This window comes from Armigeres subalbatus, chromosome 2 (genome assembly GCF_024139115.2).
Source record: "Armigeres subalbatus isolate Guangzhou_Male chromosome 2, GZ_Asu_2, whole genome shotgun sequence".
NCBI classification, from domain to species: domain Eukaryota; kingdom Metazoa; phylum Arthropoda; class Insecta; order Diptera; family Culicidae; genus Armigeres; species Armigeres subalbatus.
Genome location: NC_085140.1, coordinates 332,839,795 through 332,866,793, shown reverse-complemented (window position 1 = coordinate 332,866,793; position 26,999 = coordinate 332,839,795). Strand labels below are relative to the sequence as shown.

At 40.0% G+C, this 26,999-nt stretch overlaps 1 protein-coding gene across 1 annotated transcript in view; it reads left to right on the top strand.

Moving 5' to 3' along the window:
• The window catches only part of LOC134212775 (clavesin-2-like), a 72,516-nt gene that overhangs the window by 22,949 nt on the left and 22,568 nt on the right, over nucleotides 1-26,999 (top strand). The window contains exon 2 of the mRNA XM_062690930.1: nucleotides 24,636-25,741. Within this exon, the coding sequence (XP_062546914.1) occupies nucleotides 25,067-25,741 (675 nt within the window). The 5' untranslated portion in view covers nucleotides 24,636-25,066. The remainder of the gene's footprint in view (nucleotides 1-24,635; nucleotides 25,742-26,999) is intronic.

Below are 26,999 nucleotides of genomic sequence, written 5' to 3'. Positions count from 1 at the left end.
CTTCTTTCAAAGGATGCATCTTATCGATGACGACAAGAGAAGATATGGCTCCTTCTTTCAAAGGATACATTTGCCCCCCAGACGATATGGTGGTACCTTCATCTCATTCAGGAATTTTCTCGGTTTAAGCCGAGGTACGATAAGATCCCTTCTTTCAAAGGATGGCAAGGCAGAAGATGATAGAGTTCCTTCTTTCAAATCAAGAACTTACTCGATTAGAGGTAAGGGAAGATGAGATTCCTGCATTTACCTGGCAGAAGGTAAAAGATGATATGGTTCCTTTGTTCATTCCAGGCAGTTTCTCGGCTTAATGCAAAGGAATATATGATCCCTTTTTTAAAAGGATGCTTTTGCCAGGCAGAAGGCAAGAGAGGATATGGGTCCTTTTTCCAATTCAGGCATTTGCTTGGTCAAAGACAAATGAAGATATGATATGATTCGTTTTTGCAAAGGATGCATTTGCCCGGCAGACGGAGAGAGACAATGTGGCTCATTCTTTCAGTTTGAGCATTTGTTCGGTTTAAGGAAAGGGAAGTAATGATCCCTTCTTTCGAAGGAAGCATTCGCCCAGCAGAAGCCAGAGAAGCTATGACTCCTTCTTTTAATTCAAATATTTGCTTGGTTCGATGCAAGGGGAGATATGATCCCTTCTTTGAAAGGATGCATTTGCTACGTTTAAGGCAAGCGAAAATATAATCCATTTTTCAAAATGAATCCTTTTCAAAAATCATGCATTTTTCCTCTCTTTGATTCTTTATTTTAAAGCATGCATCAGTCCTGTCTAGGAAGAGAACATATGACCTGATAGAAGGCCTGGAGTTCCATAATGCTATATACCAGCGGTTCTCACCCTTTTTATCGAGAGGTACCCCTTCGCGAGATGCTCCCGAACCTCTTGAAAGGCGGCTTTCGAGCCAATTAAAATGAGGCTTCTAGGCATCATGAAAGGACGCCTCTGAGCCTCTTGAACGTTGGCTTCTAAGCCTCTAAAAAGATAAATGCCGAGCCCTTTGAAGAGAAGCTGCCGAGCTTCTCGAAAGTAGGCTTCCGAGCATCTCGAAAGAAGGTTTCCAGGCCTCTTGAATGGAGGCTTCTGGGCCTCTTGATAGCAGTCATTATTGATTTTATTGGCATTTATCGGTGAGTACAACATCTAAAGCTCAAAGTAAGAGGGAGCGCAACAATGAAGAACAGTATGGATAGGTGTCACAAGCGAGCGACGAGTATGAAGCGAACAGAAATTGAAATTTTAGTAGAGGGCCAGTTGTGAGAAAAGCATTGTTGAAATCGCTGTTATTCTGCCTAACGTCCACCCAGGAACGGCTTGGGTAGTAGCATGGTGACTACTCTTACCAAGACAGGCAAAATAACAGCGATTTCAACCTACTATTATGCTATTCGGCGCATGAGAACAGTTCTAGCGATCGGTGGCTTGTTCGGAGATTCATACGAAAGTCGCGCTACTTTTGCTTCACGCCTCATCCCGCAGCTCTTACTTTGCCCAAGATGATCTTATTCGAACCGCATTTCAATTTTTGCCATTCCTTTTTGCCAATTCGTATTCTAATTGGGAAAGTTTTTGATCACCGTACATGACTCAATCATTATTGATTTTATTGGCATTTATCGGTGAGTACAACATCTAAAGCTCAAAGTAAGAGGAGCGCAACAATGAAGAACAGTATGGATAGGTGTCACAAGCGAGCGACGAGTATGAAGCGAACAGAAATTGAAATTTTAGTAGAGGGCCAGTTGTGAGAAAAGCATTGTTGAAATCGCTGTTATTCTGCCTAACGTCCACCCAGGAACGGCTTGGGTAGTAGCATGGTGACTACTCTTACCAAGACAGGCAAAATAACAGCGATTTCAACCTACTATTATGCTATTCGGCGCATGAGAACAGTTCTAGCGATCGGTGGCTTGTTCGGAGATTCATACGAAAGTCGCGCTACTTTGCTTCACGCCTCATCCCGCAGCTCTTACTTTGCCCAAGATGATCTTATTTGAACCGCATTTCAATTTTTGCCATTCCTTTTTTCAACAATGCTTTTCTCACAACTGGCCCTCTACTAAAATTTCAATTTCTGTTCGCTTCATACTCGTCGCTCGCTTGTGACACCTATCCATACTGTTCTTCATTGTTGCGCTCCCTCTTACTTTGAGCTTTAGATGTTGTACTCACCGATAAATGCCAATAAAATCAATAATGATTGAGTCATGTACGGTGATCAAAAACTTTCCCAATTAGAATACGAATTGGCAAAAGGAATGGCAAAATTGAAATGCGGTTCGAATAAGATCATCTTGGGCAAAGTAGGAGCTGCGGAATGAGGCGTGAAGCAAAGTATCGCGACTTTCGTATGAATCTCTGAACAAGCCACCGATCGCTAGAACTGTTCTCATGCGCCGAATAGCATAATAGTAGGTTGAAATCGCTGTTATTTTGCCTGTCTTGGTAAGAGTAGTCACCATGCTACTACCCAAGCCGTTCCTGGGTGGACGTTAGGCAGAATAACAGCGATTTCAACAATGCTTTTCTCACAACTGGCCCTCTACTAAAATTTCAATTTCTGTTCGCTTCATACTCGTCGCTCGCTTGTGACACCTATCCATACTGTTCTTCATTGTTGCGCTCCCTCTTACTTTGAGCTTTAGATGTTGTACTCACCGATAAATGCCAATAAAATCAATAATGATTGAGTCATGTACGGTGATCAAAAAACTTTCCCAATTAGAAAACAATTGGCAAAAGGAATAGCAAAACTGAAATGCGGTTCAAATAAGATCATCTTGGGCAAAGTAAGAGCTGCGGGATGAGGCGTGAAGCAAAGTAGCGCGACTTTCGTATGAATCTCCGAACAAGCCACCGATCGCTAGAACTGTTCTCATGCGCCGAATAGCATAATAGTAGGTTGAAATCGCTGTTATTTTGCCTGTCTTGGTAAGAGTAGTCACCATGCTACTACCCAAGCCGTTCCTGGGTGGACGTTAGGCAGAATAACAGCGATTTCAACAATGCTTTTCTCACAACTGGCCCTCTACTAAAATTTCAATTTCTGTTCGCTTCATACTCGTCGCTCGCTTGTGACACCTATCCATACTGTTCTTCATTGTTGCGCTCCCTCTTACTTTGAGCTTTAGATGTTGTACTCACCGATAAATGCCAATAAAATCAATAATGATTGAGTCATGTACGGTGATCAAAAAACTTTCCCAATTAGAATACGAATTGGCAAAAAGGAATGGCAAAAAAAAATTGAAATGCGGTTCAAATAAGATCATCTTGGGCAAAGTAAGAGCTGCGGGATGAGGCGTGAAGCAAAGTAGCGCGACTTTCGTATGAATCTCCGAACAAGCCACCGATCGCTAGAACTGTTCTCATGCGCCGAATAGCATAATAGTAGGTTGAAATCGCTGTTATTTTGCCTGTCTTGGTAAGAGTAGTCACCATGCTACTACCCAAGCCGTTCCTGGGTGGACGTTAGGCAGAATAACAGCGATTTCAACAATGCTTTTCTCACAACTGGCCCTCTACTAAAATTTCAATTTCTGTTCGCTTCATACTCGTCGCTCGCTTGTGACACCTATCCATACTGTTCTTCATTGTTGCGCTCCCTCTTACTTTGAGCTTTAGATGTTGTACTCACCGATAAATGCCAATAAAATCAATAATGATTGAGTCATGTACGGTGATCAAAAAACTTTCCCTCTTGATAGCAGGCTTCCGGGCCTCTTAAAATGAGGCTTTCGGGCCTCTTGAATGGGACTTTCGGGCCTCTCGAAAGGAGGCTTTCGGGCCTCTCGAAAGGAGGCTTTCGGGCTTCTTGAAAGGAGGCTTCAGGGTCTCTTGAAATGAGGCTTCAGGGCCTCTTGAAATGAGGCTTTTGGGCCCCTTGAAAGGAGGCTTTTGAGCCTCTTAAAGGAGGCTTCCGCGCCTTTTGAAAGGAAGCTTCCGGGCCTTTTGAAAAGATGCTTCCGGGCCTTTTGAAAGGAGGCTTCCGGGCGTCTTGAAAGGAGGATTCCGGGCCTCTTAAAAGGAGGCTTCCGGGCCTTTTGAAAGGAGGCTTCAGGGCCTCTTGAAAGGAGGCTGCCGGACCCCCTGAAAGGAGGCTTCCGGGCCCCTTGAAAAGTGGCTTCCGGGTCCCTTGAAAGGAGGCTTCCGGGCCTTTTGAAATGAGGCTTTCGGGCCTCTAACCACTTGAAAAGAGCCTCTTGAAAGTAGGCTTCCCAGCGTTTTGAAAGTTGGCTTCCCAGCCTCTTGAAAGTAGGCTTCCGAGCCTATTGAAAGGAGGCTTCCGAGCAGTCAGTGTGGTGGTGTTGCTACCGCAACCCAGTGCCATTATTGTTGGTGTTCTGCGTTCGATTCCCGTTGTGGTCAAATTTTTTTTATCAATGCGCGCTAAAATTTTCGCGAAAAATGAGTGAGGCGTAAGAATGATGAAACGAAAAAAGAATTTCATCAAGCAGGCGTGATTTTCGTTTATCTTTCCAGTTTGTTCTAGAGAAAAAAGTAGCAAGTGAAAGATGTTTCTCCCCACAGACTTAGAAAAAAGATTCTCCTTCGGCCCGAAAATCGCTTGTTTTCGTCTCATCGAAACGAAAAGTACAAACCCTGCACGTTATGAAATCAGCGATAGGAATCAAATAACAGACTGGCAGGATCGCCGAAATGGCCATTTGATCGAAAATATAATTTGCTGAACAGGTAAAAAATGTCGACCCGTTTTTGCCTTTTAGCCAAACGGCCAACTTTTTCGGTCAAATGGCCTGTTCGGCAAATCGACATTACATGGCCAAACGACATTTTCAGGCAAATGAATTTCGGCCTAATGGTTTGTTCGGCCAAATACATTTTGCCCTTCACTTTTGGATAAATGATCCTTCCTCGTTCAAAAAATTGTTTTCAACGAGACATCTTTTGGATTTCAGCGGATAATCCTTGGGAATTTCATCGGAAAATTCCACGAAAATTCCATAGGAAATTTTTTAGGGTTTCTACAAGAAATTCGACATTTTACGAAAATTTACACATGATTTCAACGGAAGTATTTTTGGAATTGAAAAAAAAAATTAGATTTAAACGTGAAATTTTTCGTAATTTTCACTGGAAATTCTTTATAGTTTTTACGGAAGGCTTATCGAAATTTTAACGAGAAATTATTTGGAATTTTCAAGGAAATCATTGGTATTTTCAAAAAATCTCTGGAGTTTAAACGAGATGATTTAAAAATATTCATAGGAATTTTTTGCCTTTCTTGTACACCAATGTGTACCGAAAGACTATTATGTCAGTGATGAAATAATAATAAAGAAAAATCACTCCAATAAATTTACACAAAAGTCTTCATGTTTACTCCAAAAACGAACTTTAGAAGGCCTGCAGATCCATATACCAATCCACTGAGCTCGACGAAATGAGGTGATGTCTGTCTGTATGTGTGTATGGGTGTTTCTGTGTATGTATGTGAGCAAAAAAACTCACTCACTTTTTATGCACTTTTTCTCAGCCGGTTTGCTTACTTTTCTCAACCAACGGGGAATTCCATTGTTTCCTAATGAAAATTGACCAGTTGGGTTCAAAAGTTATGACCAAAATACTAATTCCAAATACTGTATAGAAAAAATTACTTTTTTGTCACTAAGTATAAGTATCCTGTGATCTGTAATCTCTTCCGCTGTCGTGACTTCGTCTAGTTGCTAGCATTGGAGGGTCACCTCATCGTGTAGAGCCCTCACTTTTGCTTCCTCACCCGGGACCTTCTGGACTAACTAACTAAGCTTCATATGAGGTGCCGCCTGTCTGAGAAATTCGGAGACGCATAGTGGCTGGAAATCGTACGTACTTTGGACTCCGCAAGACGCTCCGATCGAATAGAGTTCGCCGCCGTACCAAACTGACTATCTACAAAACGCTTATAAGACCGGTAGTTCTCTACGGACACTGGGAGTTTTCGAAAGAAAAGTGTTGCGTACCATCTATGGTGGGTTGCAGACGGTACGTGGAGGAGACGAATGAACCACGAGTTGCATCAGCTGTTGGGAGAACCATCCATCGTTCACACCACGAAAATCGGAAGACTGCGGTGGGCCGGGCACGTAGCCAGAATGTCGGACAGTAATCCGGTGAAAATGGTTCTCGACAACGATCCGACGGGAACAAGAAGGCGAGGTGCACAGCGGGCAAGGTGGATCGATCAGGTGGAGGACGACTTGCGGACCCTCCGCAGACTGCGTGGTTGGCGAAGTGCAGCCATGAACCGAGCTGAATGGAGAAGTCTTTTATGTGCAGCACAGGCCACTCCGGCCTTAGTCTGATGATAAATAATAAGTGAAGAACTGAAATAATTTCAAAATTTACAGAAATAAAGATTTTTTTCAGCAAGGCGGCTTCTAGCACTCTTTCTCCGTTTTCTCCATCTCCGTGGGCGCGTGGTTGTGCTTTCTCCTTCTTCGCTTCCAGGGCTACCGTTTGCCAGAGACCGTTTGACCACTGGTTCTCTTGGTCGGGTTGGCCTCCCACCCTTGCTCTCCTTACGCTTTTTGACCCTGTTTGGGACCTTCGTGGACCTGCTTTCCTGGTGTCCACTCTTCTGACCTGGAGAGACCTGGAGATCTCACCAAACCGGAGTTTGCCTCTACAGTTGCTTTGTTGTTGTTGGATTTATTCATTTCTGATGGGTCCCATTTTGGGTTGTCCTCGAACCCAGCTGAATTAACCATTTCTTCGATCCTTTGGTTATCTTTGCGGATGTAGCCAGGAAGGAATTACCTGGTCATACTCCCGTCTAGTATGACGGACGGCTGAACTGGGACGGTGCACTAAGACCTGTCATGGTTTTACTGGACGGAAGGCAGCTGTGGCATCAGACTGTTTAATTGATTCAATATTTTGGTTTGATTGATTCAAATTTGTGAACGTGGGAAAAATGTTCGTATCGTTACACATTTGGAGTTAACATACCATAGCAATGAAACTTATTTAAATTTGTTTTCTCTCCATTGCCACAACCTGCTTCATCTTTTTTTTATTGACTTATTCAGTCTATTTTTCCATCATCTGTGCCACCCAGCAGCCACGATTCGACAAGCTCTCATCTAAATTGAAATTAAAATTATACTCAACACAAAGAGGCATATTGCTGTTTTGCACTCACAAAAACGGCAATAAGCATACTAAAATGAAGAGTGGGTTGGAAAAGTTGAATTAAATTACGAGCAACCTCCCGAACGAACGAACTACAACGTGGTAACAAGAGAGGGTAAAGGCTTTGTAAACACCCTCGCTGACGTTAGAATGAAATAGTTTTTAATTTTCTTGATCGTTCAAATAGTAAAGATTATTGATCCTAAATTACGTTAGAGTAAAGTTTCCATTATCATTTTACTCCTATAATTATTTATTGCTAGTAATCTAAATAAAGAGGAGCGTGTGTGCCTGTGTCTTCGGTGAATAGTTAACTCTTATGAAGATTATTGAAAACTTGTCATTGTGACGGACTACTGTGCTCCTCGCCGATATGCTATTGAATTATATGATAAACCTTCATTAAACAACTAAACACACCCCAACCCGCTCCTGCTTCAAAATTAGTCACGAGGTTCCTCTGCCTTATTCATTTTGTTTTTTTTTTGCCTTTCTCGTGCAACAAAGTTGTACTGAAAGGTTAACATTTCACTCCGAAAACGAACTTTTTATAGAAGCTTCGGAGACTCATAGTGTTATATACCAATCGACTCAGGTCGACGGGCTGAACAAATGTCTGTCTGTCCGTGTGTATGTATGTGTGTATGTGTGTGCACAAAAGCTAAGAAAACATTAGACAACTATATAGTATTAACCGATTTCCTCGCAACAAGTTTCATTCGAAAGGGGGCAAAGGCTAGTTGATTGAATTTTAAAACGATCGACCGTTGCGTTTAAAAGTTATAAAGAAAATGATACATCGAACCATATTCACCATATAAGGTTGGTGTCTTGGCTAAATACGAGAAAGGCAGTATAACTACTCGGTGAATTAAGTTTTTAATATGTTTTTCCAGATATGCAAGATTTGCAACATTTCAACTTTATTCTTATATGTACGCCCCCGATCGACCAGTACTGTTTAAAGTATGGTGCCGCTATGATCAAAGGGATCAAGTTTTTCGTTCATAATGAACTGATTTCAAACTAGCGGCAAGAAAATCGAAAGTACTTTACCTTAGAGTCCTATAAGAAGAGTAACGTCATGTGTCACGTTTGACAGGTCTCCTGCTCGTTTGGAACGCGCATTTGTATGGAACTGACAGACGATTCTGTTCCAATTCTGACACTTGACGACACTGTTATTATAGTCACTGTACTTTACCTATCTCTATTAGTACAAATCCCGTGCAAACACTCTTCTTGTTAAGCACAATATCTTTTTTACACAATTTACTTTGTAGATATGAGCCCACTTCAGCCCGGTTGCAATGGCAATCCATTTGCCCCGCGCGTTGTTGGGTGAGGTAATTTTTCCAACGCCGAGAGCCCACTACTGGCTGATGAATGGCCAACAACAAGTCAGCTCTTTGAGGCTTCCTCTTCTCGCTGGGTATGGTTGTTTTATTGCCACGCTTGGAGCTAGGTGAGCTTTGATTTCGAATGCAAATTCGTACCTCCCAGCAAACAAACAAACTAAAACTGAAACGGGAAAATAATGACGAGAATGATTTTCTATTTATGGTGCGCTGTTTTGCAAGTGTGACTCTTCCGCCCATTCATACGAAATGGAATGGATTGGTGGTAGATGATCGGGTACTTTCAGGAAATGATCTCATCAGGAAACGGTGCCCGTGGTGTCGTTTTGAAATAAAGATTTGTTTACTTTTGGATTTATGTCCACGCGGCACACGGGATATAATGTTGGCCCTGGATGTAATGTTAGTCGGTTTATTTCTTGAACCACGTAGTTTTCCAATTTTTATTTTTTTCAACGTGAAAACTTGGTGAATTACGATAGCGCGGTGTAAAAGTAAACATCAATAAATCAATTGACGCAAAGCGAATCTTTAAATCCTATTTCTATATAAAAAAATAAACGATTACGACCTTATTCATAATTTGCACAAAGAATTTTGGAATGTAATACGTAACACACGATATGTATAAAAAACAAATTTCCGCCGTGCCAAGCCACCGCTACCGTTGGTTTTTGGCATCACGCCGCGACACTTTTACATCAGCGCATTGTGCTACAATTTCGTAAAAGTTTAGATTTTACAAAAATCCATGAAAAATCTCAAGAAATAATCTCTCGTTGAATCTTTAGAACAAATAGCTTGGAAATTACTACGAACGAAATAATCTTGTTCAAATCCAGATTTTTTTCCTTAGAACTCCGAAAAAAATTCCATGGTTCGAGAATTCAATGCATTTCCATTGGAAATACAAATAATTTCTAGTGGAAAAAAAGTTCACACTGTTTTCTGATTTTTACCGAAGCTTCTATTGATGCCACATGAAACACTTTATGGAATTTCCGCTGATTTTTTTGGAGTTTTGACCAGAATTGAATTATAATTTGTCAATGAAAGTTATTCAGAATTTCCATTTCCCGTTCTTTGGGCATTTCATCACAAACTCAACAATTTCACAAGGATTTTTTTTCAGGTCATTATTCACAATTATCATGGAAGGGTTTAGGAGTTATCCTCGGGAAATTCTTTGGAATTACAAAAAATAAATCTAAATAAAAAATTAATAAGAATTCCAACAATTTGTGTTTTTTTTTAAATTCTCTCCACAAAATCTTCCGAACTTTAATCGTGAATTCAATCATTTTCGGGAAGTCATTTTGATTTTTTCGCAGTTTCATCTGAACATTGCTTAAAATCTTCTCTTAATTTTTTATCTCATTTCCGTGGGAAAATTGCACAGGAAATGATTAAGAAATTTTAAGGAATTTCCACAGGAAACTGCCAAATTTTCATATATTTTTTTGGAAAATCCTGCAACCGCAAATTCTTTCGTAATTTCCACGTGGAAATATTTTTTTGGAATTTCACATGGATTTGTTTCAAATTTCTATTGGAAATTCTCAAAAATTTCCATCGGAATTATTCAGGCATATTCCGGATAATTTATTCTGGAAATCTAGAAGAAATTCTGCTGAAGATTATACCCAGGTAGCCAAAAAGCATTAAAGTAAGCACTACAGTAGCATTATTTTTGCATTGCATATGCTCCATGCTGTTTATAAGCATTTCGAAAACTTGGCTGTTCTAAATTAGCATTCTCAAAGCAATCATGAGAGGCATAGTCTTATAATAGCTTTTTGAATGCACAATGTTCGTTTTAGTGAAATCCAATGAAACAGCTACATTAGTGCCACTTTAAAGCCTGTATTTAGTGTTCATACGTCGAACGTTTTTCAACCATATACGTGCACTTTACCAATATGGAACTTTATATCGGGGTCTATATATCCAATGAACTAACAGTTAAGAATAGCAATCGGTACATGCACAATCTTTTTTCCATTTCGACCACTGACAGGAGTACTTGACGTTAACCTAACCCTTTCACTAATTACATAGTTTATCTACATTTTATTAGGAAAATTATTTTGAGCTTTTTAGTGGAATGTCTTCACTTGTCATAAGACGAGTTTGTACAATCCCATTGAATTCCACCACTTAATTGTATCTTGACAGATACGTATTTCGACCTCAACAGTAAGGCCGTAAGGTATTGTATCTAGCTAGGGGAATACAATGTGTAAGGTCGGTTATTGGAGCGCTATCGGAGCTGGACGAACAAAAAAACCTACTTTGAAGTGGATTGGGTGACCTTCAGAATTGCCATATTGATAAAAAAAATCAACTCTGGAGTGAATTGGGAAAACCCAAGTCTGGAGTGGGTTGATTAATGGCCAGAATAGTCTTCAGTATGTCGGTAGTTTAGTGGAATTGCTTGGTCTAATGAAATTCAACTTTGAAGTAAGTAAGTCGCCATCATTATTAGAATCTCTTGATGCAGGTTGATGGGCCCTCCTTAGCCGTGCGGTAAGACGCGCGGCTACAAAGCAAGACCATACTGAGGGTAGCTGGGTTCGATTCCCGGTGCCGGTCTAGGCAATTTTCGAATTGGAAATTGTCTCGACTTCCCTGGGCATAAAAGTATCATCATGCTAGCCTCATGATATACAAATGCAAAAATGGTAACCTGGCTTAGAAACCTAGCAGTTAATAACTGTGGAAGTGCTTAATGAACACTAAGCTGCGAAGCGGCTCTGTCCCAGTGTAGGGATGTAATGCCAATAAGAAGAAGAAGAAGAAGAAGATGATGCAGGTTATTGTATTCTGTATGCTGTAAGATGATTGATGTCATCCTCATAAGAAAATTATTTGGGGCTTTATGTGGAATGTCTTTACTTGCCATGAGTTGCTACAATTCCAATTAATTCCACCACTTGATCCACTTGATGAGATCAGAAATCAACGAAATTGTACGTACTCGCCTTAACTCGTTTAAAGCTTATCTACTTAGTTAATTTCGGCGCCCTCCTAAGACGTGGCGCCCTTGACGGGGTCAACCACACGCTACGGCGCTGGTAGGAGTATATTTGCATCTCTAAGTTTACATTTCAACTCTGTGATTCCTGAAATATTTATGGACTCTGACAACATTTTAGATGCTTCTCGAAATAATATATCTTAACAATTTCCAGTACCTCCAGAGCTAAGGAAGGTCCCAAATACTCTAAGGAATCTAGAAATATTTCGGAAAATTTCTTAACCAGAACCAATTTTTCTCGAAATTCCTAAATTTTCCACAGTTTTCAAGATCAGCGTGTTAATCGTATGTTTTCAATATTATATATTTTTTGCACTAGGAAAACAATCACGTGATCACAGGGCGGGGGGGCAGAGGAGTCCAGGTCAATGTGTTGTCCGTAGCAACAACTGTGAAGATATTCGCCAAATTGAAGCGCCAAGTTGGAGCGCTGTTTTTGTTACTGAATTTGTTATAATGGTTGATTAAAATTCGATTTTTTATTAGTTATTCTGCCTTGCACTTCAATATGACGTAGATACGATATGCGATTGCGTGTATGATGGTCTCGTGTCTAATTTCACCATTTCTCCTATACCGTTTGCGACGATCATGATCACGGTCACAGTCCATGCATCGTCCGTTTGCTCAATTGCAGCCAAACATACGCAACAGAAACGGGATTTCACCCACTCAGCTGTTACTTTTTCGTATTTATTTCATTCGCCACACACCGGTGAATATAGGTGGCGAACCCACACTGCCAAATGGATGTTGGACTGTTTGGTCGGTCAACAACTTTTGTTTTTTTTTTCGTATTTTCCATGACAGATGTTCCAAATCGAACCCGTTTCTTCCGTAGAAACATTGGTGCTCGCAAACCCTTGCTTATTTTTTGGAGTGGAAGCATTCGAAAGTTACCCGTCGACTTTCAGTCGACCGAGGCACCACCCTCACCGTGCGATGCACCCTCATTTGGCTTCTGTCCTTTAGTCGTTGATCGGGTACAATTCGATTACATTTCCGCTCGTAAATTTGTTGTCATTTTGTTGCAAAAAATCATCGTTTTACATGCACTTTTCTTCATTACATACGACACAATTTGGCAGAAAGTCGATACAGAATTCATGTTACTAGAACTGTTTTGCAAACTTATAATTATAAGTAGGTATTTTTCTGTGAATTTATCAGGAATTTTTTTTAAACAAATTTATTTGATTTCACTATCATGTAGCCACGGTTCCTGGCAGTTGACCCCAAACTTGTGATCGAGAGTGTTGTAGCTTTTCGAAATTTGAAGTTCATGAATTGCCCCAAGCGATACCGTCACTGCTGCTGGTACGGTTTTGTTTCATCGGCAGTAGAATAGCGATCCAGCTGCCATTTCAAGCCCGTTCGTTGGATATTGGCGCGGTTCGTGGAATTTTCGCTTTGCGTCTGGTTCGATCGTTATCACCAAGTATATTTTTTTTTGGACGAGTGTACGCGCGGGTATGTTCTGCGAATGGGGAACACAACCAAACGGAGTGGGAAGAGCGAAAAGTGATCGACCTTGGCGGAAAGGTGTGATCGTGATGTAGCCAGCTCAGTTTCTCCTACTGTCTCAATCATTATGCGGTGTGTTGATTCACACATTTCCAGCACATTTGAATGATGGGTGGATAGACGAGACTACGTTCGGAGTTAATGTGCTTCGATATTAAGTTGATTGAAGTAAGAAATTTGCTGGCGACCATGTATGTGAAAAACTCGCATAGATTAATCGGTCTCGTGGGATAGAATAGATTTTTTTTAGCTTTTAGCTTTTAGCTTGGATTGAATAAAACAAATGAAAGATGCTACTTCCACGAGGTTATACAATTAAATCAAGCAATACAAACTAATTAAATCACGCTTCTTTTTCTTCAATGGCTCTACATTCCAACTGGAACTTGGACTGATTTTCAACTTAGTATTCTATTAGCATTTCCTTAGTTATCAATTGCAAGCGTTTCTATGTCCGCCATTGCATGAGTATGTATCTTGTGTGGCAAGTGCAATCGATACACTATGCCCAGAAAAATCATCTTGTTGAAAATCCAAAGATTTTTCTGTGGAAAATCCAAAGATTTCCCCGTGGAGATACAAAAATTGTAGCTTGGATTACTTTTTCTAAAAATGTGGGAATTGTTTTTCAAAAAACTAAGGAATTGCCACATCAAGAACGGCTCCTGATATTCCTACTAGAATTTCTTTCGTATTTCAATTAGAACTTTATTTGAAATTTGTATGGACATTCATAAATATTTTCCTCAGAAAATTCATTAAGAAATTCATTAGAAAAAACTTTTTATTTTAAAATTACTCCTAGATTTGTTTCAGATATTCTTCTTGTCTACAGAATATCCATCAAGAATTTTTCCTAAAAATCCTCGTGGGACTCAAACCAGGAAATCCATTGCGAATTTCTTCAAAAATTACTTTAGAAAATTCTTCAGGAAATACTTTCGGATACTCCTACGAAAATCCCTTCGGAAATTCTCCCTGAAAAATTGAACTTCCCGGAGGAATTTTCTGCAGAATAGCTTGAGAAATTTCTGTGGGAATTCCGAAACGAATTCCCGGATAATTCTTGAAGAACTTTTCGTGAGAACTTTTAAAGGGATTTCTGAAGAAGCTCTTGAAGTAATTTTCGGGGAAATTCTTGGCGGAATTTTTGGGAGAATCCATGGAGGAATTTCTGAAAGAAAAAGTTGGAGAGTTTCTAGAAGAATTTCTGGGATTATTGTTTCAAGATATTGCTGAGAATTCCTGGAAAAATAATCTCGGAAAATCCCGAAGGGCATTTTGGATGATTTTTTGTAGAAAATTTAGGGGAAGTACCCGCAGAAATTTTAAGAATTGCTGCAGAATATTACGGGAGAATTCTTTAAATAATTTCCAGAGGAATTTCAAAGGAAATTTTTGTAGGTAATTCCGATAGAGTTCTAACGAAATTTTCGTATGAATATGGGGATAAACAGCCAGATGAATTTGCAGATGAATTTTCGGAAGAGTTCCCGGAGCGTAGGTAGGTTATGGCTATCAAAGGCTTTTCACGTGAGTTTCTGAAGAAATTCAAAGGAAATTTCTGGAAACACCTCGAAGTAAAGCCTGTCCACGTTAAATTTCGGACACCCATCTTCCAATACATTTTTTTTTAATTTTCACAAACGCACAAGAAGATCAATTTACTCACTGCTGAATCGCTTTATGTGATACATTCAGCATGTTTTCATTCTCGTCCAAATTGATGAAATGGCTAAAAATCATTTGGACATTATCTCAGTGTCCGAAATTTAATGAAGAGATCTTGGTGGAATTTCTGGAGTAACTCCAGAGAGAATGCCAGGAGGAGTTAACATGGGAAGGTCTGGGAAAGGAGATGTGGAAATTTCCGAGAAACTAACGGAATTTCTAAGGTATATTTGGAAGGATTAACGGAGAAATACTTGGCAATAATTTTAGATGGATGTTCGGAGGAACTTCGTTAGAAAAAAATTGCGGAAAAAATCCTAAAAGAACTTACAGAGGAATTCCTGGAGGAACATCCGGCTAAATTTCGGAAAATTTGTAATACACGAAATTGATTCACGCTGACTCACGCCGCCGCTAATCTTCAGCGCACTATTGGGAAAAGGGTGGCCATTAATCGGAAAATTTACTATCTCCAATTTGTCTAATTTACATATCATATGAAAGTATATACCCTAGATAAGAGAACCTGAAAATATTGAAGCGCTGTGTTTATTCAGTCAAAAGATATGGGCTGGCGAAGCAAAAAAAGCTGATAAAAATAAAAAATCATTACTTACCTACTTTGGTTTGTTTTGCACACGAGGATTAATATCAAAAAGTTGAAGAAGAAAAACTTAAATTATCATAATACTTTGCTATAAAATGGTCTCGTAAACCTAATGCCCTTAAATGTCCCCTGTAAATGGGGGATTGAAATATAACCCTAGACTCACCTTTTAGTGAGTGATTTGTTTGCGCAAATTTGCGCTTTTACGAGAACGCTGCAATCATAGTTTTCTTGAAAATTGTGGTTTTTATTCTCTATACTTCGTAATGATTAGAAAATGAACAACATTATTATATTATATTTAATCGTTTGCTATTTTATGTTACTATATTGGAAACAAACAAAAAATATCCCGAAATTTAAAAAAAAATGATCTTTTCGCGGGTGACATTTTTTGAAGGGTTAACGATGGCCCTTAAAGGGTTAAAAAAGGTTCTAAAATATTCCTTTACATAATATATGTTGCATAGAAACAGTTTTCATTGAAAAAATATTTTTTCCAGGAAGAACCCTTGAGAGGCACTAATGTTCCAGGATAAACTTCTTCGGGAATCCCAGTAAGATGTCTTAGAAGAAATTTTTAACCAAATAAATTTATCCTCATTGTTCATCAAGAAAAAAACTGTTACCTACAAGTGGATAGAATAGTACTAAACATACTGTAAACCGAATTAAACAGTAAAACATCTTGTCGCAAATTTGTTTTTCCCATCATCATTCCCATGATGGAATTAGTTTACTCCTCGGGGAAATATTCTCTGGTCTCTCAGGTGAATTAATGTATGGGGAAGGGTTCTAGAACTGGAACTAACTTCCTTGATGGATAAACATAATAATTGCTCAATTAAGTGGATAGTTTATCTGCTTTCTAAGAATATCATACCCATAAAAACAAAAACTCAAAACTCAAATATTGCTGATAATACTCTTATGCCGATGACATACTCTTGCTGATATTCTGCCTTATGAGCGCTTGGACGGGCTCCGCATCGCTCGACGCGTCATCATGTCATCACCCTTAGAGTATGTAATCAGCTGTTTCAGATGTCCCCTGAATTGTTTAGAATAATAGTATGGGGTCCGCGACGTTAGGCATAAGGACGTTAGGCATAAGCACGTTAGGCATAAGTACGTTAGACATAATGGACGTTAGGCATAACGGACGTTAGGCATAATGTACGCTAGGCATAATTCAGCCTTCTTTATGTCATGGGCTGTTCTTTGAGTCGTTTTATGCCTATCGTCCATTATGCCTAACGTACATTATGCCTAACGTACTTATGCCTAACAGCTTTATGCTTATCGTACTTATGCCTAACGGGGTATACCCAATTGACTTCTCCAAATAAATGAAAGTGTGCGTGACTTCGCTGTATTCCTGTCAATGTGTGCTGTCTTCCTCCAAAAGTATTCGTGATATTTTTGCTGCAACAAGATTACCACCCGCTTTTATTTTATATATCCTATACAGTGACGTTGGTGTGCGAAAAACTGCGCTTGGAAAACTCAATAGTATGATATGTGTTACGTAAGACGTAAGACTGTCAAACATTTATGACACGCTGTGATGCTTCTAAATTCGTTATAAGCTCACGATGGTGTTTAAATCAGATGTTAAATTATTACGTAGCATATGAAGGACCCCACGCATGTGCCAAGATCAAAGCATATTCAAATTTCAACTAAAATAGTACAGAAAATGGAACAAAAAAAAATGTTTTCGTGTGCGTACTATCGAGGTAAAATGTACGTACAATCGAGGGTACGTACTATTGAGGGTACGCACTATCGAGGGTACGTACTATTCAGGTATATAAGTAGAAAATTTGATTACCTTTCCTTAAAAGCACAAATGCTCTTTACTGATGAAATTTATTCGTTTAACGATGATTTGAACTACGGACAAATTAGCTCAAATCCTATGCACGATTGCGTATGAGAAGCTATTGGTAGATAGAAGTGGGTTACGCCGGAAACTGGGCGACTTGATACTTTGAATTTCTTTTATTAAAGCAGAACTCGTCATCTCCTAACTCACATACTAATTTGTTTTTAGAAAATCGACTATGAGCTAGCGATTTTTGGATTTTTTAAATTTGTGGTTACTGGCTGTTGGAATAATATTTCAAGGCTTTAATTATGTCCACGGAAATCGAATTGAAAGAGTTTCTCCGCCTCTCCTGGATGGAATATTTCTGTGCCAAAGGAACGTAACTTGAGAAAATTATCATTCTGTATTTCTCGATGCCATTTGATATTCTATTGACACTTCACTAATTACGAATTCACATTTTTTTAATATTCTTGGAAAAATACGTGAAAGTTGAATAGAACTACTGCTATCGACTATGCGGCTTTGCCTCATGCCGACTTATGCGGGGGCCCTCCTTAGCCGTGCGGTAAGACGCGCAGCTACAAAGCAAGACCATGCTGAGGGTGGCTGGGTTCGATTCCCGGTGCCGGTCTAGGCAATTTTCGGATTGGAAATTGTCTCGACTTCCCTGGGCATAAAGTATCATCATGTTAGCCTCATGATATACGAATGCAAAAATGGTAACCTGGCTTAGAAACCTCGCAGTTAATAACTGTGGAAGTGCTTAATGAACACTAAGCTGCGAGGCGGCCAATAAGAAGAAGAAGAAGGCTTTGCCTATCCAGATCTCTATTTGATCATGCTCATAAAATGAGTTTGTTTTAAATACCAAATATTCTGGCAATAACTCTTATGGTCATTTTAAATACAAAACATTGGGACAGCATTGTGAAATGCAATTTGTTGCAATAAATTCCCTAATGTTAAATGCCCGTAAAATGATTGAGTTTTTAATACGCATTTTGCATATAAAAAAAAATATTTTGGCCGTAACTTCTGTACCTATGTCCGATATTGCACTTTTCTAATAGGAAACAATGAAACAGGATTCCCCGTCCTATACAACTTGTTGTGAGTGGATAGGTTAAGACTAAGAGTCCTAGCAATTTTTTTAATGTATTTTTCGAAAACAAAAATGTGTCTCCGGGTCTCCTATGAAAAATTGTTTTTATGTTAAAAATAGTATACTGACCAAAAATTTCGAGACTTTTCAAGCCAAAAAATGTATTTTGACCATAGCTTCTGATCCTATTAGCCCAGTTTTCAAAAGAAAGTAATGGGACATGACCCCGGCCGAATGCAACTTGTTGATAGCAAATCGGTTAACGATAAGTAGAAGTGATTTAGACTTTTACTATCGTTTTTGTCTTGAGAAAATGTATTTTGGCCATAACGGAGCCCATAGTCTGATCCGATCAATTTTCAATAAGAAGGAATAAGACAGGATTCCGCGTCGAATGCAACTTGTTGCGAGCACATCGGTGAATGATAAGTGCTCAAAAAGTGAGCTAGACTTTTAAACATGCCTTAAAAAATGTTTGGTCATAACTTCCAAGCCCATAGTTTGAATTGGACAATTTTCAATAGGATTCATGGATTCCTCGTTGAATGCAACTGGTTGCGAGTAAATCGGTTAAATATATGTGCCTGAAAAATGAGCTAGGATTTTTTACTTGTTTTTGTCTAAAGAAATCGTATTTTGGCAATAATTTTTGAGCCCATAGTCTATAAGTGAGCTAGAGTTTTCGCACATATACTCACAAATACATACACCCACATATATACACACATACACACACATACACACATACACAAACACATACACACACAGGGTACCTGGGGTACCTGGGCACCCACCACAGTAATTGTCCCTTACCGCGTCATGCTGGGCTCTTGCGTGGTCTTGGAAAACCAAGTCAATTCTTCAATTAGTGATAGTAGTGTAGGCGACAACCCCTTCGCAAGAGGTGGGTTGTTCAGGTCTCCGCCTATGAGGCCAGAGGCAATAGTCGGCAGCTCAGTGCGCAGCGCCAGCGTGGGTCACTTAACCTTCATCTCGGCTAAAAAAACGCCGGTAGGGGTTATTGAAAGCCCATGGCTTGTGGAGGCGATGAACCGCAAACGCGATGGGCTTTCGGTCTTCGAGGTGGCGACGGAACAGCTGGACGCCATCATCGACTTTGCGTCATCGAAGCATAATATCAGTAAGGACCTCAAGAGGAGCTTGCAGAAACTTCGAAAGTCGATGCTGGACGCCAAACTGGAGAGGGCGGTCGGGACGGCCAAGTGTAAACCCGTTAAATCCGTGGATTCGAGATCTACCCAGACTGAGGCCCAAGGATTCGCGTACTCGGGCAAGGTCGAATCGACCGAAGGCGTGCCAGCGAAGACGGTGCTACCAAAGTCTATCCAGACTGAGGCTCAAGTATTTGCGGGTACGTCGGAGGTGACTGCTCCAACGGAGCAGGGAAGCTGAAGGGAAGCTGAACCCCGGCCAGGTGCCTCCAAAACCGGGGAGGAAGGACCTGGAAAGGTCCGTCCACCCAAAAAGACGGTGGTAAGCGGTTACGGCAAGCTGAGAGCTCTCAGCCGCACCAGACCAGGGAAATAGAGGGGATGACGCCTCCTGGACCCTGGTCAAGAACAAGAGGAAACCGAAGACAGAAGGTGGCGCGTGACTCAAGGATGGCTAGTTCAGGCGCAAATAAGAGGTGGTCCAAGGGATCCGAATCGGCTTCATGGGTCATACCGGTGGTCATGCTCTGTGGTCGAACTCGATCCTTTTATCGAACAAGTGGCCGCGAGAAGAACAACATGGTATCGTCGCTTTCGCGGCGTCGGTCAACCGGGCGGGTCACGAGCCCGAGGACGGAAAGGAGTCCTCGTCAAGGCTGAGGTAGGCGTAGACACCGCGTCGGCAAGTCCCTCTGTGTGCTGGCGAATAGGCCCTATCCCAGAAAGGTCAATTTGGGGTGCACGCGGCATCATCATTCTTGATACCAGTCGACTCTTCCCACCTTCCGAGGACATAGGGCGTGGTAAGGCCACCTGGAAAGCCGGCAATGCGCTGGCACGATACCATGGTGTTCTTCTAAAAAAAAAAGAATCACGATGTTCGATGCTGCAAGGACACGCAGCTAACCTCGAGGGTGCGTTGTGCACTGGCCCCTCTTTGAAGCATTACTTTCTGGTTGTACCGAAAGGACTATGGGCTTGGCGGCAATGGAAACGGTTTAGCGGGTCGGGGATGTAGTAGTGCTTCCCTCGTTTGCTATTGGAGGTGATCCCTAACCCCGCACTTCCTGGACAACCCAGGATGTCTGTTGACCAGATTCCCCCTCCATTGCTTAGGAAGAAAAAAAAACATACACACACAGACATCACCTCAATTCGTCGAACTGATTTGATCGGTATATAACACTATGGGTCTCCGAGCATCCTACAAAAAAATGGTGTTGGAGCGAACATATAGCCTTTACGTATACTTCGTATATAAGAAAGGCATGAAGAAAGAAAAAGAATGAAGGAAAAAAGAAGGTTACATAAAAAAGAAGGAAGAAGGGTTGAATGAAGGGTTGAACTCCGACAACTTCCACAGGAATTCCTCCAGAAATTCCTCAAATAGTTCCTCCGGAAATACCCTTGGAAACTCCCACAAGAATTCCTCCTAAACTTCTCCCATGTATTCATCCGGAAATTCCATCTTTCGTCCCAGTCGTTCTTCCAGGAATTCCCCAAGGATTTCCTCCGGAAATTTCCCCAAGAAACCATTTAAAAATTCCTTCAAGAAATGCTCAGGAAATTTCCACAGGATTTCCTCCGAAGGAAGGAAGGCAGGAATTTCACCGAAAATTCTTCAAGAACTCTGTCGTAAACTTTCCAATACTTCCTCCGGGAATTCCCTAGAGCGGCTTCTGGGAATTCTCAGAGAAATTTAATGGTTATTGTTTTCAAGAATTCTTCCGCAATGCTTTTGAAAACTTCTTCAGGAAATGCATATGAAGTTTCCTCGGGAACTTCCCCAGGAGTTCCCTCATTAATTTTACCAGAAATTCTCTTCAAAATTCCTCCAGAACTATTCGCGATGTTTTGCTAGATATCAACTTGGGAATCCCTCCAAAATTTCCGCCAGAACTTCTTCCAAAAATTAACATGGAAATGTGCCAGAAAATTCCCCTAGAACCCTTCAGAAATCATCAAGATTTTCTTCGCAATGTCCCATCCAATAATTTTCTGAATTTATGCATGCATTTCTACGAAAATTCCTCTGGAAAGTCTCCTAAAATTTCCCGGAAATACCTTCCAAAAATTCTTCAAGTAATTTCCTAGAAGAATTCTCAGATAACTTCCTCCGAAGATTCCTTTAGAAATGCTCCCGTAGATTCCATCTGTTAGCTCCTGAAGAAATCTCAAAGTATTTCCCGAAGGATTTCATTAATAATTTACTGTAGAAATTTGCGATAGAATTTCTGGACAAATTCTCTTAGGCATTCCTGGTATTCAGGTATGCAGATGGAGAAATTTTTGAATAAACTCCTGAACGAATTCCTCGAAGGAGCTCTTTAAGAAGTTGAAATTCCTGGAAAAAATCACAGATGCCTGCTGGAAGTACACATTCTCGGAGGGATTTTCAAACCAATCCAAGGAGAAAAACGAAAATAAGGAATCCTCCAGTAGAAACTCCCAAAAGCGTCTTCGGAGTTATTACTTGAATTCCTGACGGACAATTCCGTATTTTGTAAAAAAAAACGTAATGATATATAACATCATGCAAATTACAAATGTATATACACTGAACGGCATAATAAAAAGCCCACTCGCCGTTTTCCATACAAAATAGTCAACCTTAGAGATCTCGATCTCGATTGCGTGTGAACCAATTTGGCTGAAATTTGATCAGAGCTCAGATATAACTTGAATTTTACCACACCTAAGTTTCGAGCATATTGATTCATAGGGTAAAAAATTATTGCGGTAATTTTTTGGCAAAAATTTATTTTTTAAATATCTTGAATTCTATAGGTTGCAAACTGATGGCTTATTCAGCAAAAACGCGTTGCTTTGCAATACAAAAAAGTTTGCGGAATATACTTGTACACTAAGAGTTGTAGTTTTCAAGATATTATAAAATCAATTTTTTACCAAAAAAAAAACCTTTTGGTATTACCGCGATAATTTTTTATTCTATGAATCAATATGCTCGAAACTTAGGTGTGGTAAAATTCAAGTTATATCTGAGCTCTGGTCAAATTTCAGCCAAATTGGTTCACACGCAATCGAGATCTCCAAAATTGACCATTTTGTATGAAAAATGGCAAGTGGGCTTTTTATTATGCAGGTCACTGTAGGGTGGGTGTACCAATTGTCGCCATACTTAAGAACAACTATTTTTTAGAAAATAAGTAAAAGACATGTGGGTGGTATTTATATATCAAGCGAAAGGTTTTACTTCCTGCTCCTTAGAACAGCTGTGAAAACCACAATAAAATTTGTTATAATCCTCAAAATTGATTAATCCATAATAGGAACGCATGCACCAGTTGTGGCACTATTCTTAATTTTGGTTCCTTATTTGGCAAATCCCATTGTTTTCGTATAATATTGGCCAAATAGGGACCACTAGTGCGACAACTGGTGCAAAGGACGTCAAAAATTAAGCAAAATCAATTTTTACAATTATGATTTGCTTGTTTTGGAGGAGATCAAAGGTGTTATCGTATCACATATAATCGACATATAAAGCACTAGTGCGACAACTGGTGCTATAGCCACAACTGGTACATCTAGCCTAGAACAATGAATTACATGCATAGCCTTCATCGGCAATAATACACGGTTGGAATTCATTAATTTCTTGATAAGAAAATTATTTTGAGCTTTTTAGTGGAATGTCTTCACTTGTCATAAGACGAGTTTATACAATCCCATTGAATTCCACCACTCAATTGTATCTTGACAGATACGTATTTCGACCTCAACAGTAAGGCCGTCTTCAGTGTCTCGTACTTGACTTAGTCAAGTCGAGTCAAGTACGAGACACTGAAGACGCCCTTACTGTTGAGGTCGAAATACGTTTCTGTCAAGATACAATTAAGTGGTGGAATTCAATGGGATTGTATAAACTCGTCTTATGACAAGTGATTAATTTCTTGTTTAACCTAAGCTTTCACAGATTTTTAAATACCACCTGAATTTTCTTTGAATGTTCGTGACTTTTTTCGTAGCGTTAGCTCATTGTTTCATTGACGCTAAAGATCTGAATAGACTAAAACAAAAAGTGTAAAAAACCTGGGTGTGTATGTAATAGATTAGACTCTGAAAGCGCTAAATAAATATCTATGGAGAATAAAACATTGGTGTCAAATCCAATGATACGTAAGTTGGAGACATAGCTATGATGCAAACATAGGCCTAACTAGAACTGGAATTACATGCTTTATCTAAAACGGTATATATGTGCTTCAGCCTCAGCACGTTTTGTAATTTACACTCAACCATTTCTCTTGGCATGAACAAGGTATCAAGAAAACGCCGGCAAAATATTTACATTTACCATTATTAACTGAAAAAGTCAGCGAAAAGCAAATATAAATGAACCGAGTGCTCTACAAACAAACACAGAAAGATACATCACATGTGGGCTGCTGAGTCAGCGAGCTTGCACGCAGATAATGGGGAAAAGTGGTGAGGCTGATGATGGTTGCTGGTGGCAGCTGCTTCTATGAATACGGTCATTGACGGCCTCGGAGAGCGAGCAGCTCATCCAACCATGGTCAAACCAACGGCAATAATCGCAGCATAATATACCTCGTCGCAGTTAACCGGTGAACAGTCCCAGTAGTGTAGAATCGGAAAGCCGCGCTGGCAAACAACAGAACACCGTATAGCGATCGGCGCGGCGACGTGGTTTTCAAACGCAGCGAAGTGGAGTCAAATTCTTAAAATGCTTTCTGCTTTGCATATACGCTTTCTGTTTGTGTTTTTCCATTCTTGCTCCAATAACTTTCGCTTGAAATAATTGGAATTGCTTCTTGTATCATCTGCCGGTCATGGTTGTACGGTTCTTTTTTTGTTATCATATGTTTTATTTCTAGCTAATTTGGGATATTCCAGGGTAGATTGATTTAATTGGTCGATCAAGTTAATAATATTCACAGCTTGTTTGAAATGCGAAGAGTAGTAGATATAGAATTTTAATCATTTACTACCATTACTGATCTTGGGGGAAGGGGTTCCAAATAATTGATTCTTAAGAGATATTTCAAGACGAGAGAAGATGTTTGTGATCATACGTCACCTATTCTTTTATTCGTGATTGGCCTAACTTATCAAATGATATGCACACAATTATTATTTACATCAGACAATTCTAGTGAAAACATTTATTAACGATATTTCCATTTACGCTTATTCATTTCCAGGAATAAATCTGATTCTTAATCCCCACCCAAATGAACCCAACGCCTCACGCTGATTTCACCAAAAGTGTAAAAAGCTTCTCTACGGGCAGGTTCGCAGTAATCGTGGATAAAGCATTTAACACACCGCTGACGACGTTTAGATAGCAGGAAAAAATTAGACTACCACGTAAACCAAACCCATAAGCGGGGTCGGTGTGCACCTTGGCTGGCCATAAAGAACGGCATCATGGACTTGAGGTGCTCATTGGTTTGTGTAACACGCCAAAAGTGAGAGGTGACAGAAAGGTACCGATTCTAGAAAACAAACACGTATTTTCGTCTCGCTGGATAAAAACCTACGACCGGACCGGCAGACAGAGATAATGATCGATGGTGTCGAGTGATAAAGTGTGCACGCGGTTGTAATCAAATTAGTGAAGGATTAGTGATTGATGATAAGGGGGCAGGCAAAATCGTCCGCAGTGACGAGTGGCAAGTGGTGCGAAGAAGAGCACCAGAAGAGCACAATCATGTCCGACATCTGTGATTTCGAGTGGTCGAACAACCGCTTTCGACATAATCTTACCATATCCGATCTCAAGGGGTATAACAAAAATGAACCCACCGACAGAAGTAGGGCCCTGAAAGCCCTGAAGGAGCTCATTGGAGCCAGCATAGATTACGCTCTTAAGGATAAGTCGTGTTTTCAGGATGACGAGTTCCTGCTAAGATTTCTTTACGCGCGAAAGTTCAATGTGGATGACGCCTTTCAGTTAGTGATTAATTACCATGCTTATCGACAACGAAACGGTCCTCTGCTGCAGAGGTTATCAGTGTTGGATGAAAATATTCAGTTAGCTTTGCGGGATGGGTTTCCTGGTGTGCTGCCGAACAGGGATCGAAGGGGTAGGAAAGTGTTGATATTTTTGGCTGGTAATTGGGATTACTCGTCGTACTCACTAGTCACGGTTTACAGAGCGATGTTACTGTCGCTGGAGAAGCTACTGGAAGATAAACAAAATCAAGCGAACGGGTTCATAGCGATTGTGGATTGGACGAACTTCACTTTTCGACAGTCGTCCAATTTGAATCCCAAAGTGCTGAAGCTGATGATCGAAGGGTTACAGGTACGTCAATCATTATATTTTAATTGTTATCCAATAAACTGCTGAATAGTTATCATGTCATGTACTAGATCAGTCTGCTCTGGAGAACAGTTTAAACCTTTCAGGTTGCCTAAAACGTTCTGGAATTTAGATCCACTTGACCAACTAATTCTTGAACGGTATGCCATTGCACCGATAAACATCACGAAGTGTTTGACATAATATTTTTAGATTCATTACTGTTTCAAGCTACTCCAGATCTACTAAAATTTTCAAAACGTCCTGAAATTCAGACCATTAGATTTTCCAAACCAGATTCCGTTGAGTTGAAATGATTTCATTAATATTTTTTTCAAACTACGTATCACATAGTTTTATGTTTTCTAAACCGTCCTGAATCTCAGATCATTGAATCTTCCAGATCGACAAATGGTGAAGGATGTACCTTTGTACCCAAAAAAAAATGACATCTTGCTAAATTGGTACTGCTGAGACACAAAGATTGCTTTTCAAACCCCCAATCCGGAACGTGAATGCATTTAGCGATTAGTAATCAGTGTTGTGAAAAACTCAAAATCTCATGGGCTCATGATTCAAATCAAGCGTGAGATGAAACACTCATTGATGAAAACAGTAACACACACATTCTTCACACATTAGATATTATTGCGTATGTTTACGAAAATTTGCAATAAAAGCTGACTAAAAGTAAACTGGTACTCCCATCACGAGCCGCTAGCATGACTCTAGTGCTTGGAAATAAAATTGTTTGCAAGTTTGATCAAAGTGTAGTTGATTGCAATAAAAAAACGTCACGTTATTTATATTTTTCGAAAAAAGGTAAAATATTATACACAAACACCTGGAAAATCCGGAGTGGTCCAGTTTCAAGCTAGTTTAAGCGTTAAAGTGCTAAAGATGTAGCTTTCTGGTAAAAAAATTCACATTGCTACTGGACTTGGGAATGTACTGGGAAGATTCAAATTTGTGTTTGATGATTAGTCTCTGCGGAATCTACCAACTAGTTGGAGTAGCAATAAAGTTGATTCGGGAAATGGTGATCTTGCATTAGTTGCCTTAATTATGGTCTCGACCGATTGTATCATATGTGGCTTTGTAGTCGATAAAAAGCTGATGCGTGGGCACGTTGTATTCTTGACATTTCTGCAATATCGGGCGTATGGCGAATACCTGATCCGTGGTAGAGCGTTTGTGTTAGGTTAAGATATTCATTGTGTTGATGATATCCAACCCACATACTTTTGGGTCTTTTTATTTG